This window comes from Aulonocara stuartgranti (genome assembly GCF_965226115.1).
Source record: "Aulonocara stuartgranti genome assembly, chromosome: 23".
NCBI classification, from domain to species: Eukaryota; Metazoa; Chordata; class Actinopteri; order Cichliformes; family Cichlidae; genus Aulonocara; species Aulonocara stuartgranti.
Window position 1 is genome coordinate 28,126,382 of NC_138958.1, and position 16,211 is coordinate 28,142,592.

A 16,211-nucleotide genomic window follows, 5' to 3' on the forward strand; every position below is an offset into this window, starting at 1 on the left:
TTAACTTTATGCATCAAGCAAACATTTAATTATATGCAACATTCTCTGACTTGAAGAAATTAGTTTAACATTTAAACCTATTTTCTGCACATTCCAGCACAGAAAATAAAATATTTTTTGTGTTTACACTCAGTCTTTCAAATAGATGCAAGTAAAACACAGCAGAAAATAAATAAAGTCAAAGACTAGCGGTCCTTTTGCTCTATTTTCACTTGTAAAGCAGGACTGACGTAGGCGGAGGTTTACCCTGGTGCAGGTGTGCCGTGGTCAGTGGAAGAATCCGCGAGTTTCTCTGTGAGTTTCCCATTACGTCATAGCTACTCGGTGCTTGCTTGGAAGTTTAGGGGTTTTTTCGCTGTAAAAAGAAGTTTTCTTCCCACGCACAACGGACGCTAATGTTTTTGTCACTTTTTATGGAATCAAACTCAAAGTAAGGTCAGTACTTCCACGCTTTAAACGCTGCACACTCTCTCCCACAATCGATATGTTATCCATTGTTGCTCTGCACACAGCTGTTGTCACTAACGGCGCACTCGCTTACGTCACTGTCATGAGACATTCTCGCAAAAAAATCATGGTTTTAGTAACTCAGTAACGCAGCGTTCCTACGGGAAAGTAACGGTAATCTAATTACCGTTTTTGCAATAGTAATCCCTTACTTTACTAGTTACTTGAAAAAAGTAATCAGATTACAGTAACGCGTTACAAGTAACGCGTTAATGCCGTTCTCTGGTCATACACATTTGAAATTGCAATGCTCGCATAGCCCTCAGTGTACACTAAAAATCTAAAGATGAAAAAGGAAAAATAAAGTAAAATAACATCAAATAAGTCTTATGTACAACACAATACAATACTATACAATTATTTAAACAGCAGTGTCCAACACAATCATAGTGATTGTGGGCCAGTTCGTGTGCGAGTGGGAGTGGGGCAGTCAGTGAAAGGGCAATGGTGGTGGGTCAGAGTTTGTATGTTTGGGGTTTTGGGGGGGGGGGTTCAGAAGGAAAAGATGAATGCTGGTCTGGAGTTCATGTGTGTGAGAGCAGGGAGTGAATTCAGCATCCTGACAGCCTGATGGACGAAGCTGTCTTCCAGTCTGCTGGGTCTGGCCCGGAGGCTCTTCAGTCTCCCTCCTGATGGCAGCAAACTGAAGAAGTTGTTGGATGGATGAGTGGAGTCACCTGTAATGCAGGTGACTCAACTGTGCCTCTGTAGAAGGTGTGGAGAGCAGGGAAATTATTTTACTGCTATTGGTAAATAATCATCATCATTACCATTGCATTAATAATATAATTTACAGTATTGATATTGTATTCAGAGGTTTAAACAGTGTGTGTGTCTTTCAGAAACACTAAGTTGCAGGCAGGAGTTGACAGGAAGTTGCAGAGAGTTTGCAGAAGTGAAAGCAGAGTTTAAGTTATTCTGAGGAGCAGGTTAGACGAGGCTATTTGAATTACTAGGTTATTCAAAATGTCTGTTATACTTTTATATTCTTTTATTAAGCTTTTAGTAGAGGTTCTTGATTAAAACATTTATTCAACATAGTACATATAGTTTCAGTTAGGTTATTGTACCTAAGGATGAGCCTCGGTTCTGGTAAACTGTCACATGGTGGAGAAGATGGTGACAAATCAGAAAGAGTGGTATAAGGAAATGCAGTCTTCTACAGCAGGAATGTCTAACTCATTTCACATCGTGAGACACTTTGATCTTAAATAAGCAGAACTAGTGAAACTCCCCTTTCAAACACAATAATAACATGGACTGAACCACCACTCACAACCACTAGCACTTTATATAGCCTCTGTAGAAACTATCTACACCCTCACTTATCTTAACTGCACTACTGTATAGCTCTGTGTAAATAATCATTCTGTACATTCGATAATCTTTAATCCTACAACTGTTTACAACTTGCATAGTTCCCATTTCTGTATAGCTGTATATCCCAGATTCTGTAAAGTTATTTATTTCATTTCATATTCTGTATAGTTTTTCATATTTATATCCTGTTCATATCCTGTACATAGCTTGTACTCACTACAGCCTGTACATACTTATAGTTATAGAATATTCACAACATACTTCATACCGTGTACATTATAACGTACCATAATAGACCCATTTCTGTAATATACTCACATATCTATATTATTGCTAATATATATTGTAATATATCTATATCACTAAAGCACTTCTGGATGGATGCAAACTGCATTTCGTTGCCCTGTACCTGTGCATGTGCAATGACAATAAAGTTGAATTCTATTCTATTCTATTCTATTCTATTCTATTCTATTCTATTCTTTCTGTCACTTTAAAGGAGATCAGTAGGAAGCTTCGTGAAACCTGTAAAAACAGTTAAAAGTCCTCAAGACCATAATACATATTACACCATAATTTGTCTGATTTTTAAGAATTTATTTGCAGTGTGATTTTCTAGGTTTTTTCCCCCCTCATTTTGTCTCTCATAGTTGAGGTACACCTATGATGAAAATTACAGGCGTCTCTCATCGTTTTAAGTGGGAGAACTTGCACAACTGCTGGCTGACTTAAATACTTTTTTGCCCCACCGTGTTAATGAGTATCTCTACATGTCGGTTTATATGTATATATGTTTTTTTATTTATTCTGTTTGGTTTGTTAATATGAGTGGTGGATCAGTTAAAGTGGTGGTTTAATTGTAGCCCAGGATAACTGTTGGGTGGTGATGACTTGTAGAGGTGTTTAGGATAAAGGATAAACAAAGTTATGCTGACAAGTGGTGTTTTCTGTGGTCATCTTCTGTCTTTTGTCAAAATAAAATAAAAGTGTCAATCATTGAAAAAGTGGATTTCAAATTAGTCTATATGCGCAGTTTCTGCTGTTTATTCTACTGTTGGCTCTGCATCACATCATACAGAACAGCAATCTCAAATATGGTCCTCTCAAGGATGCAGAAACCCCAACCATTTGTTGTTCAAACTTTCTGTTCGTGAGGGGCAGCCAATCAGAAGAAACTTAATTTAAAGGAACAAAAATGATGTATCAGCATGGTTCCTTTGTTACCAGTGTTGTTTAAGTGTGGCCTTAAAAGGGGGAGGGGCTAAAACAGAAAGGCTGAACGGAGGAGCTGGGAAAAGATACATGAACTGATGTCTTTGTCTTTATGTTGTTCTGGTTCATCAGCACTAATGTTGGTCCAGGGGCCTGTTCTTCGTACCTCGCTAAGTAAGTTAGCTGGATTAGATTGTTGACGATTTCGCGTGATCCTGGATCGTTCGGTTCCCCGAAGCTCATCCGGGACTTGCTGTCATAGCAACAGAGCCGTAAGCGTAAACCTGCTCGGGAGCAGGTTTACTTTATGTAAACAGGATTAGATCGCGGCCACGCAGGTATGTCCGCTTCATTTATACGAAAGCAACAGCGATATTTTTCCACTGTTTCACCATAAATAAATAACATCAATGTAACTAAAGATAATGCAGCACTTGATCCTTTTATTGATGTCACACAGATACATACAGGTCATTCCCTAAAAAAGGGAAATGTACTATTAACATTCTATTACATGTATGTGATTATTACAGATGTAATTCATATTTCAGAGTAGTAATTGTAAATTACTTCGTGTAATCAAGATGAGAGACCACGGCTATAAAAGCGAAGGTGGATTTGGGAAGCCTGTCGCAGCCATGTCCTGTCCGTATACGCGACCAACCCATTGCGGAAGGTGCAAGATTGATAAGGAGAGTCCTCAGAATTCAGCGTATATTGCGGGATAGACAGGATCCTTTAGCTCAGCGCGACAGTGTGCTCATAGAGAGATATCGATATTCCCGTGAGGGTATTATTTACTTAACCAACTTGTTGACGAGGGGGTGCAGGACCACCACCTGTCTTTTTTTCCTCTGCCCTTTTCTTGGTTGCTGTTATGAACAAACTAACAGAGTATTACAGGCCAGTATTACCTTGCCAAGAGACGCAAAGCAATCTAAGAGATAAATATTACCATTCTGTAGAATACTCCTGTATTCCACTTTTACTTGTTCCCATGTTCTTGTGGGTCCTGTTGTGGCTCTAATGTGAAAGGGGATATAATATAACATATTATAATATAATATAATGCCATATGATATTGGACAATATAGTGTCATATGATAGATCTACCCTACCGCCTACTGGTGTTGGCCAGAGGGGCCGATGGCGCGATATGGCAGCCTGGCTACAACCGTAGCTGCCTCCACCAGTGTGTGAATGTGGGAGTGAATGAATAGTGGTATCGTAAAGCGCTTTGGGTGCCTTGGAAAGCGCTATATAAATCCAATCCATTATTATTATTATTATTAAATTACCTACGAGTTTGATTTGTCAGCAACTTTCTGCCAGCCCTCTCTCCTTGCTTTTGCAGCCTTTGCAGTGTTCTCTTGCGTTTTAATTAAACTCTGAAACTCCTGAAATCCCTCACTCATGAGTTCTTGCTCTGCTGCCGGAAAATACCGAGCACGCCCCTTCGACATTTTCGCCGACCAATCAGCGGGTTGCCGATCAATGTTTCTACTATCGATGCGTAGCCCCTTTTACGACACCCAGTGATGTCACATTCCTGCGTCCAGCTGTACTAATCGTCAACAGCAGGTGTGTTCGGGGAACCGGATTAGCGAGCTCACGGTTAGCGCGATGGTTTGGTCTTGGATGTGTCATTTGATCTTGGATGTAGTAAGCGACGTACGAAGAACGGGCCCCAGAGGTTCAACATTGCAGGTAACCAGTCACATTGCTGTGATGTCATAGTTTTGCGATGTGATGTTAAAACACCATCACACCAAACCCTAACCACAGTCGTGTAACCCTAACCCTAACCACGATCACATCCCAACCCCCAACTCTAATCCTGACCCTATTTTGGATTTTTTCCCGAGTGGACATCAGCATTTTTTTTCCGCATCACAAAACTATTACATCATAACAATGTGATTAGTTACTTGCAATGTTGAATCTGGACCAACATTAATTATAACGATTCAGTATCATCGCCAATATCAGCAAACAACCATCAATCCCCTGTATAAGATAAACAAGGGTAATTTTGACTCATGGAGTTGGAAATAAGCATAATACTACTTTATCATTAATACAAATATAGTTTTTAAGGCTACAGTTAAATGAGAAATGAAGTGTATACAGAGTGTTTGTAAACAAACTGTGATTAATGTTTTGTCCCATTAGGTCTCAGAAGTAATCAGCACATGTACAAACTTCTTAAAGGCCGCTGGTAAACCAGCAGATGATGAGATCCACGACTTACGATTAAACTTGCACTTTTTTCCACACAAATTTATTAAGAGAAACAAAGCATTTCAGCGTGTTGCTCACATGACAGAAGGCACAACAGTTAATGCACATTTCACTGCATTGGTTACAGCTGTTAGCACACGAAGAGGATGAAACCTCTCCACTAGAGTGGCAGTGGGCAAAAAGCCAGCAAAAACACACGACATGACAGATTTATGGCAAATCACATACACATGATGTATGTGATTTGTTTGCTTTCTGTGACTGCAAACAAACTCATTCTTACTTTGCGCATGTACTGGACTCACATCGCAAATTATAGGCAAAGCATAGTTTAGAAAAAAAATAAATATCCCTCTGTTATGGCTAAAAATACAATTTGAAAATATCTTCCCTTGAAGCAGAGTAAAAGTCTGTGGGTTACAGATAAAATCAGTGTAAAGAAGCTTAAAACACACACTTCACATACAAAATAATCCATGTTTACTTTGCTCTTGGACACTGAACATTACATTATCATAATTTGTTTGACTAATATCCATTTTCACTCTATATAAAAACTAGCTGTGTAGTTAAAGGCACAGAAAACCTTATTTAAACCATTTTAACACTTTTTCTCAGCCCAGAGACACAAACATAGTTTCTCGTGGTACAGTATAACCTCTCTGAGATAAATCTAATCACACTAGTCACGATGTGTTCTCTGCTGCAGGGTGTTGTAAGTTGCCAAGGGGGTCACAGAAATTGAAAAATGACAGTTTAACAGCAGCCTGTCCTTTCAGAATAAGACCAGATATGGACTTTAGTCACAGAGCAGAATTCTTTCTATAAACGGATTTTTCTGTTTCACTTATCACTGATATATTTATCAGTCTACTTCTTCTGTGGTGCACAACCTTAAGCTAGCGGTGGTTATGATTATTAGAGACACTGCTAGCTGGCAACTTTCAAACAGCAAAAGAAATGACAGAGAAGCTGCACCAACATGGCTGCCAGAGACAGTTACAGTAGGTCACCTGAGCTTAACTTGCGTGGGTAATCCTGTGTAGCACCATAGAGTAGGAGTTAACATACATAAACGAATTATTCTTTAGAAAATTCATATTTACAAAGGCACATCATAGTGTGTGCGTGTTTGTGTGTGGACAAAAACGGTGTCCGTGTCTATCTCCTGGAGTGGCCGGCGCTGTTCTCGATGCACAGCACGACGTTGGAGCTGGAGCAGCTGCTGGAGCTCTGCTGCAGCAAACTGCCACTCTGCAGCGGCGACGCCATGCCGGTCAGCGCGTGTTCGCCCACGCGCCACGTCTCGCAGAAGCTGTCGACGTGCCGCTCGCCTCTGCTAGTCGACCCGTGCCAGACCATCTTCTCTGGCCTGTGAAGAAACAGAAAAGCGTCATTCCGTAGCAAGCCTTAAAGACGTAATGCTAATGTAATGTTACGATTCATGCTGATTTGAGCCTCACCATGTGTTGTCGTGAAGAACGTCCTTGCCATCAAACGAGTAGATTGACACGTTTTCCTTCATTCTGCCGCCGCTGAAGATGTCGTCCCAGCTGTCAAACAGAACCTCGTCCTGGTGAACGCGAGGCACATGAATGAGTCAAATTACACTTTGTTGGGAATGTCAAAGCTTTAAAATGAGTCAACACTTAAGCGAGTATTTGAGGCTGGCTTTAATAGTGACTCAGTTCCACAGACTGTATGAAAAGGATGGAAATAATCATAGTGCCACACATCTCTGTGCGCACCGAGAAGCTGAACCAAGGATTTGCATTCATCACTCCATCAGAACCTTTGCCATTGACTCAAGTTTTTTTTTCTTCAGCATATTGTTTTTGGACTTTTTCTGGCTTTATTAGACAGACTCAGTGAAGACTAACAGGAAAGCGAAGGTAAAGAGAGACATGGGGCAAAGGGCTGGACTTGAACCCAGGCCGGCCACTCTTACCCATGTGGCATATGGTCGCCTGCTCATCCAACTTAGCTAAACTGGCACCTGCTCAGACCAGTTTTTGTTTGATATTCATACCTACCATTCTCAGTTGTTTTAAGGACACACTACACAATATCCTAAAATATGCCAAGTTTTCAGCTAATAGCTCTTTGTAAATCACTTTGTCGCAAAAATAATATTTTATGTCTGTCAAACTGTGTTATCTTTGGCATTTTTCATTGATTCAACCAAAGAAATGGGAACAAATGATGTGGTCTGTGACAGGCTGCTAGTAACAAAGTGTCTAACAATACAATGTATAACTCATTCCTTGTGTTAGCTACCTCTTTTATCACTGAATGATGCACAGGTCAGTGTTAAATGGTTTATATTCCTTTAAAAATGTTCAGGTACAAAGACTAGACTGACAAATGAGTGAAAAAAGAAATCCGGGAGAACTATTGCTGAAGAATGCTTTACAAATTAGAGTGTCCTGTGATGGCACGCATTTTAAAAACAGATATGCCCTCCCTCAATTTAAGTCTTTACAAAATCCAAACAGCACAGTAATGCAAATAATTAGCCCGGTGTACAGTTGATGTGAAGGGTCAAATTAGTGATTCATAAACTTTATGTGTTTATACTGGGCTGTAAATATGTTTACTTCTGCTGTAGGTTTTTGTCCTTTTGAATGTGGAACTTTAGGGTGACTGACTTACTTCTTTGACCAGTCTCAAGTGGCCATTAGAGGAACTGCAGGTTTTTGCCTCAATTTTGCCCTCTTATAATCATAGCCTAACAGAGAGATTACAGCTGAAGCAAGCTTCGATCTGAAAGTTAGCATAGCGGTATCTTTGACTGACTGATGGGCAGCTGTAGTTGCTAGCTTGCTCCTGAGTCAGTGGTGTCTTCTAGAGCATTTTTAATCGATAAAGATCTTGGCTTCTTGTGCTCCAGTTTTACTGAATGAATTTCTATATTTTATTCGTCTATTATTTAACACTAATCTGTACCCTTCCATCTAAATATAGTCCCTCATGGCTCTAAAGGCCAACATGGCTGTAACTGTAAGGATAAAGTCACAGCAGGAAGAGAACAGGTGATGTCACTGAGATTATGTCCATCTATTTTATACAGTCTGTGAGAGCAATGCATAAACTTTCACGAGACACCGGTCACGTCAGGTTGGGTGAGAACACTGTTTAACTACCTTCAAGTTGACTACTGATAAATTATGTCTGTCAGTTTTGCGGACGATGCTGTGGAGATCCTGGAGTCTGGAAGACAGGAAGGCCCGGAAAGTTCCCTTCATCCCGATGCCCTGAGCCTGGGTGAAGCACAGGAAGTCTGCACCGCGGATGCCCCGCATGGAGCCGGTCTGAGGGCTGTTCAGAGCAATCAGGTGGAGCTGTGGGGAAACATGCCAAGAAGTAAAAATGTATTCTTACAATGTGAGTAGCTAGACTTTGAGATGTACCAAGTGGTTTGTCTTACCACTGGCCCAGAAGTGTGATAGTGGACCGGACTCTGGGGTTGACGTGGGGGTGGTCTTCGTGGAGTGGTGATCGGGTAACGAGTGTCCACAACATAATACCTGTTATCAGGCGAGTTTAACCGGTCTGTATAACTTGGAAACCTGGGATCTGTTAGTTCCGGGTACCGTGGTTCTGACTGATACCGCGAATCAGGCTGGTATCTGGGATCGACGTAAGTAGGTTTATAGTCAGGCTCAGCATGTGGTTGGGCCGGACTCTCATGCGGCTGGTTGAAGTGGTTGGTGGAGGTGCCCGTGTGGGAGTGGTGGTCTTGGAAGTAAGGGACAACTGGCGGAGGCTCCACAGCAGCAACCTCATTACCCTAAATATGCAGCATGTGGCTTGTTAAAACTGGGCACGCTATATACCTGAATTACCAGATAAAAGACAAATAAAATTATGCTCACATCCTCCCTGGGGAAAGCGATGTACTCCCCAAGCTGAAAAATAAGAAAAAACAGAATGAATATAGATAAAAACTCCACAGTTGAAGTATTTTTGCATCTTTCCGGCTGATTTATGAAGATGAATGTTTCACCTGGACTTGACGAACTCCATCTCGGACTCGTAGGTAGAGATCTGTTTGGTCTAGTATGTACACCAGAGAGCCCTCAGGTTGTCTTCTAGCTGTAGCTGTCATCGTTTCGTAAGACCTCAACACTGTCACCTGCAAACACAGACCACAATGTGGATTACTGTGCAGCCGACACGTGTGTTTTTGTTGTGGTTTTAGAAAATTATTTAAAAAAAACAAAACTGGATGGACTTCCAAGTTTTATGCTAATCCATTGAGGTAATCAATGATAATTTCCAGCTCTTTAAAATTTGAACGCCCAACATTTTTTTAAAGTTCATGACAGACAACCAGAAAATAAACAAAAGTTTTACTCACCCCAGAGGTCACACCAGGCACTCCAGGAGGTCCAGGAGGTCCTGGTGGTCCAGGAATACTGATAGCTGTGGTTCAAGCACAGATTTGTTAAACATAGGCTAAATGCTTGGATAAGCATTATCGTTATCGTTGCAGGCGCCAGACATGGGAAAGAGAACGCCTTCTCAAAAGACATGAATCTGAGCACACAGAGTTGAAATGCAATGATGCAGTGAAGTTTTCTTCAGTATAAAGTAATAAAATGATAGTTATCTATGGGTAGACAATGAACAGATAATTCAGCACACTTTAAATGCTACATCATTGCCCAAATTCTTAAAACCAAAAACCAAAAAACTAGTTTAAAAGTGAATATAAGCAGGAGGTTTAACTTTTACAGGCACTTTTGTATCAGAGGCTTTTGTTGATGACAAACCTGCCAGAATTCCATCTATCACATAAAGTTTTCTTGTATATGTGGGGAAATTTTTAGAAATGATAAGCAGCTCTTCATGCACAAAAACTCAGAGGACACTTTAAAATGCAAGACTGTTAATCCAGGTGGGGTTTAAATTAAAGGAGCAGCAAGTCATTCAAATTTTAATAAATCACCTTCTTTTAAGAAGTCTTTCATATTTAAGGGATGTTTTCCAGTTTAACTCACTCTGTGTGCCTCTGTAAGATCCATCTAGTGATGCTCCTGGAGGTCCAGGTGGCCCTGGTGGTCCAGGTGGTCCATCATACCCTCTTCCAGGTGGTCCAGGTGGCCCCTGGGGGCCTGGTGGGCCAATAATGGAGTCTCCTTTAGGGCCCTAATAAGACAGGAGGACACAGAGTCTGATTTACAGCATCTTTAAAAACATGAAGTGGCAGTATGTTTTCCAGAGTGTGATCGTACTGGAGGTCCAGGCACTCCCGGGGCTCCGACTCCGCTTCCTCCATACCGGGGGTCATAATATCCTCCGCCTGGCTCTCCTTTCTCTCCTTTCACGCCACTTTCACCTTTCAGCTCATTCTGGGTAGACACATTAAAAATCAGAGAGAAAGCCAGCAGTACAATCAAAACTCAAACCGATTTGAACAACTTAATCTTAAAATATAAAGACATAAAATCTAAAGTGTGCAAAGGCGAGGGATTACCTTTAAACTGTAAATGTCAATGTTTGATCCAAAACCTGGAACAGACAAAAATGTCTTGCCTTAAATTTGTCCACAGACTGAAAACTTTAAACATTTACACGTCTGTCAGGGACGTTACCTGGTGGTCCCCGATCTCCTTTCTCTCCTTTAACTGTTAAAAAACAACAAGTTAAACAACCGCAAGAACACAGCATTTCCTCAAATCCTGACTTTATTTACTGTAACTGCAAAGGATAACGACCCGTTATTAGAGTCAGGCCAAACATAGAGGCCAAACAACTGCTGCTTCTGAACCTTTTAGTTACTGCTAAACTCCACCAGTGGGACGGTGTAATTCAAACACAGCTCTCCACCTAAACCCTTTTTAACTCTAAAATCACTGTGGGGAGAAATCTTTTTGAGATTTTTGGAGGTTTTTTAACTGCTGGACCGAGATCAGACAGCTGTTGGATATCTTCCAGCCTTTCTGCTAAGCCAAGCTAACCATGACGCTTCACATTCACCATACAGATATTAAGGTAATATATTGTACTTCTTAAAATGTTTCTCATAACGTTGGCATCTAACATTGAATTTGAAGTGAACTCACCAGCGTAATACCTGGAGTAATCATATCCCTGAAATTAAAAGGAAAGAATTAGGGAACTTTAACCCATTTTGACCGATATATGCACCACAACAGGAAAATATCATCTCTGGACTCACTCCGAGTCTGTCAATAGGAACAGGAGGTCCGGGAGGCCCAGGGGGCCCTGGTGGGCCTGGTGGTCCCTGAGACACAAAAAATAATATTGATTACTGTTTCTGTAAAAGATGACAAATGGATTGAAATCAGGATCTGATAAAAAGGCAAAGTCAAATCTTTAGCACTCACAGGGTATCCAGATCCACTGCCTGCATCTCCCTTCTCTCCTTTGGCACCGTTTAGTCCTGGTCGACCCTAAAACAAGGTTGCAGAATGTCACAGTTACATTCTGACATAATGAACTTCTAAAAAAATAATTAATTATTAATACTGTCTTCCCTCTCAACCCTGCAAATCAAAGCTTCCTAAGATTGGACTCCACTGTTGTTCTCTTTTCACAGTTGCTGTCACATAAATCTAATATGAAGAATCAACTGATTGCCATAGTATTTGCACAAACCACTACATTTCTGACTTCATACTTTTACACTTTATATTTGTAGCCATGAGATCAGCATCAAGGGTGATATTTCCCTACTGGGCAGTTGTTTGTGTCATTACTCCAGTCAAATACCTGCCTAACTATGTGAAGGCTTATCATGAAATCTTTGTAAAGATGCCAAACTTACCGATCGGCCAGGAAAACCAATCTCCCCCTTCTGGCCTTGAGGACCTTGTGGACCCTGGAGAAAAATGTACATTGAAGCTCGTTATACTAATCTGATTTTGCTAACTTGTTAAACAAGTCTAAAGTTGTGAACTTTTAAAATTTAGACAACATACTGGAAATCCCATTGGGCCAGGACTTCCTCTCTCGCCCTGCAAATTAAGACACAAGCACACTGTAAACATCACACACAGTGATATTTTGATTTAAACATAGAGCTGGGCGATAGAACGATAACGATATGTATCGCGATATAACTTTTACTCGATAGAGAAATTAAACTATCGCGATAGACCTCGCCGCTCTTGTCCTCTTAAAAAATAAAAAAAAAAGGTCAGCCAATCCAAATTAAGTAGCGCAGAGCCGAACCAATCACAGCCGCAGCGTCACGTCGCGTGACTTGTTACGTACAGCACAAGTGCCAAGCCGCACGTGTGTTTGTTTGGGAAGCAGCCAGCGCGTAATGGAGGAAATGAGTGTGCCGACTAGAAAAATCAACCGAGCGTGACCGAAGAGAAAACAGATGATGGTTCCAACGCCGGAGAGATTGTCGAACGGAAGAGCCATAGAAGTTCCGTAGTGTGAAGGTATTTCGGCTATTTCAAGTCTGACAAAAACAGAGTAGCGTGCACTGTAAATTGTGCCGAAAGCAAGTCTGGAAATACAATAAACTGGTGCATGCGTCACACTGTGCGCCACGTTATTGTTTCGGTGAAATGAATTTCTACAATACTGTTAATTCTACTCTCTGCAGTGTTTAAATGCTTACATACACACACAGTTACTGTCGGTCCACACATACGACTCGGTTCTGCTTCTGTGCCCCAGCTTTGTTTACTTTTTCCCACCGAGGCTTCTAGACTTCTGATTGGCCAACATTTCTGCACGGTTAGGAATCTAGCGCCACCTGCTGCTTTGGCATGTTCATAGCAGCGTTTTCCTTCATTTCTGCCTTTATGTGTGGACGGGATTATTTTTTTAAACGAAAACGGAAAATCTCCGTTTTCAAAAATACCCGTGTACGTGTGGACGTAGCCTCAGTCTCTGACTGGAAGCGCTGATTCGTCATTCGGCTTTTGTCAGACTAAAGTAACTGTTAAAACTGTTTGAAAAGCTCAGCTATACAACAAGGAGAGATTGAGAATTTCCTTTTAGTTCTCAGTTTATTTGATATTGACAAAAGTTAGTCAATTTTGTCTGTTCTTCTGTAAAACAAACTAAGATTTATTTTTAGAATTAATATTTTGTTTCTAAGTGGAATTGACAGTTTAGTCTGTTTCGTTTGTTCTATTTTGAAACTTAAACGCTTTAGCGGCTGCCTTTTGTGTAGTTTGCAATATTTGCCTTTATTTATCTGAAAAAGTCTGATGTTCCTTAAGTACATCTACCCTGTTGAACTTATTATGGGAAATAAATATTTAAATCAAAACAAGCTGCTGATTATTTCACATTTTACTTGTGAGCAACGGCACATTTAAATCTTACAAATATAGTTATTTGGCTTATATCGTGATAGATATCGTTATCGCCTGAAATGAAAAAAACATATCGTGATATGAAAAAAATCTCATATCGCCCAGCTCTATTTAAACATATTAGGAATGATCACCTGAACTAGAACTATCCATGCCAACACTGATATCGGTATCGGATCGACACTAAGGCAGCTGGATAAATACTTTGTTTCTATCATCAAAGTCCATAATGACAGATTTTTTTTAACTTGATTTATTTACCGGCTGTCCTGTCAAGCCTCCCAGGAATAGAGGTCTCCCATCAGGCCCCGTGATGACACTAGGCTCTCCTTTTTCTCCCTGAACAAAAAGCAAGAACTTACAAAAATACTACTGGAAACAGTATTTAAGTCACAAGGCTTTTAAAAAATATTGTTGATATTAAAATATTGAACTCCATTCGTTTCCTGTTACTTTAACACAAATTGTGTTAAATAATTTGGAAAGTAAAAAGTATGTCACTTACTGAGAGGAATGTAATTAAAAATCATGTGAAATCATGTTAATATGAAAATGTATTAAATTAAAAAACAATGGTGCACAAAATATAATGAATATACATGTCTTAAAATGTGAAATGAACAAACAAAGATATGCACCTACCTTAGGTGCATATCCTGGTGGCCCTGGGTTCCCTTTTTCCCCTTTTGGTCCCATTGGGCCCTAAATCCATACACACAATATAATCACTTACTTGCATTGTTTTGAATCAGTTGGTTTCCTACAGGCTCAACTGTTTGATGATCATGGTGATACGTACTGGGAATCCTGCCCTGCCTGGAATACCTGGTCCAACCTGAAAAAGAAACGCAGTTTGAAAATGCTAAAATATTCTCTCAACTTAATGTTTTGTGGCGACGCTTTTGATAAGATTGTTAGGGGACTGAGGGGCGCATCCACCTACCTGCCCTGCTTCATTCCAATAAAGGTCGTTATACTAGCAAGACAAAGTTAGGTCAGTTAGTATGAATGTGAATGAACAAACAAGCATGCTGTGGCTATTAGTGTAGATGAGTAACATCAGGAGGAAAATCGATTTAGACAGGCTGTGCTGTGTGGGTTAGTGTTATTTCACATATTAATCCAGAATCATTCAACCTCTGTACATTTACAAGTTGAATGAAGACTCACATCTCCTCCTGGCTGGTAGATGATCTGTCCTGGAGGTCCAGGAGGGCCTGGAGGTCCAGGTGGTCCACCATCTCTTCCTGGCAAACCCTGTTACAAATTGGTGCATTATCAGGCAGAAATGGGTGAGTATGCAATATGTTCAGAGCATAGTTTAATCGAGTCCTTGTCTGAATGAATATTGCATTATTGAATATTGAACATGCATATGAAACTTTTGACTGGTACTGAATAATAATGGATTGGATTTTATATAGCGCTTTTCAAGGCACCCAAAGCGCTTTACAATACCACTATTCATTCACACACTGGTGGAGGCAGCTACAGTTGTAGCCACAGCTGCCCTGGGGCAGACTGACAGAAGCGAGGCTGCCATATCGCGCCATCGGCCCCTCTGGCCAAAACCTGTAGGCAAGTAGGGTAAAGTGTCTTGCCCAAGGACACAACGACCAGGACAGAAAGTCCAGGGATCGAACCGGCAACCTTCCGGTTACAGATGCGATTCCCAACCCCCTGAGCCACGGTCGCTCCAATATAAAGGCATCATCTGCATATAACTCAATCCGATGGTCAGCGATCATAACATTGAGACATACAGAAATAAAAGGACCTAATGTAGAAACCTTCAAAGAAAGTTTTGTTGGTAACTATAATTGCTGTCATCGGCATATAACTAAACTCCACAAAAGGAAAGTTTGCATGAATTCAATAAAACTAATGAAAAAATAGGTAGGCCCAAACAGAACTTTGAAGCACTTGCGATCTTGCACGTGTTGCTTCTGTTCTAAAGAAATCTTCAAAGAGATCACATGATCTATGACAAATTATCCTACATACACATTCCTTTCATCGATTTAGATAGACAATAAACTCTAGATAAATTATAATAACTAAAAGGTTATTTGGGAACTGCATATGCTGATGAAGCTGATATGAAATGAAGAGCTTCCTAACAACTTTAAGTCTGCATTCAACTCACCCTCTCTCCTTTCTCGCCACTGTCTCCCTTTGGACCCTAAAAAAGAATCAGGATACTGTATTAGAAGACCATATCATTAATACTAGTAAGTGTACAGTAACACTAATGTTAGCCATACTTTTTCTCCAGTTGAACCATTCAAGCCAGGGATCCCAGGAGGTCCTCGTGGTCCTTCTGCTCCTTTGCTACCAGGTGTTCCTGGTAAACCTGGATTTCCCTAAAAAAACAGTAAAACATATTCTTTACAGGAGTGGTGAATTCATAAAAGTATGACATAAATTCACTGAATTAAAATGGAATGCTGCTACTAATATTGTTAATAAGATAAACTTTGGAAGACTTTTTTCATTTATGTTAATGTACATATAAAACATAGGTATGGTTTCTCACTTAATATCCAGGATTTTGGGGGGTTAAAAAACTGTGCTTATGAATTGTGAAACAATATAGGACTCATGTAGATGTAATGACTACTGTAA

The 16,211-nt window shown here is 40.4% G+C and overlaps 1 protein-coding gene across 7 annotated transcripts in view; it reads right to left on the reverse strand.

Moving 5' to 3' along the window:
• Positions 1–5,298: 5,298 nt before the first annotated feature.
• LOC309700303 (uncharacterized protein) overlaps positions 5,299–16,211 on the reverse strand; it is a 58,033-nt gene continuing 47,120 nt past the window's right edge. For 6 of the 7 annotated variants that reach the window (XM_082523805.1, XM_082523803.1, XM_082523801.1 and 3 more), the window contains 23 exons: positions 15,851–15,949; positions 15,733–15,768; positions 14,757–14,843; positions 14,530–14,562; positions 14,386–14,421; positions 14,229–14,288; positions 13,848–13,925; positions 12,228–12,263; positions 12,074–12,127; positions 11,634–11,699; positions 11,465–11,530; positions 11,349–11,376; positions 10,878–10,910; positions 10,760–10,794; positions 10,518–10,634; positions 10,284–10,431; positions 9,641–9,705; positions 9,287–9,415; positions 9,156–9,188; positions 8,708–9,070; positions 8,424–8,621; positions 6,744–6,853; positions 5,299–6,652 (listed from right to left, as the gene is read on the reverse strand). In XM_082523805.1, coding sequence (XP_082379931.1) covers positions 6,442–6,652; positions 6,744–6,853; positions 8,424–8,621; positions 8,708–9,070; positions 9,156–9,188; positions 9,287–9,415; positions 9,641–9,705; positions 10,284–10,431; positions 10,518–10,634; positions 10,760–10,794; positions 10,878–10,910; positions 11,349–11,376; positions 11,465–11,530; positions 11,634–11,699; positions 12,074–12,127; positions 12,228–12,263; positions 13,848–13,925; positions 14,229–14,288; positions 14,386–14,421; positions 14,530–14,562; positions 14,757–14,843; positions 15,733–15,768; positions 15,851–15,949 — 2,121 coding nt within the window. In that variant the 3' untranslated portion in view covers positions 5,299–6,441. The remainder of the gene's footprint in view (positions 6,653–6,743; positions 6,854–8,423; positions 8,622–8,707; positions 9,071–9,155; positions 9,189–9,286; positions 9,416–9,640; positions 9,706–10,283; positions 10,432–10,517; positions 10,635–10,759; positions 10,795–10,877; positions 10,911–11,348; positions 11,377–11,464; positions 11,531–11,633; positions 11,700–12,073; positions 12,128–12,227; positions 12,264–13,847; positions 13,926–14,228; positions 14,289–14,385; positions 14,422–14,529; positions 14,563–14,756; positions 14,844–15,732; positions 15,769–15,850; positions 15,950–16,211) is intronic. The other variant, XM_082523802.1, reaches the window with a different exon arrangement.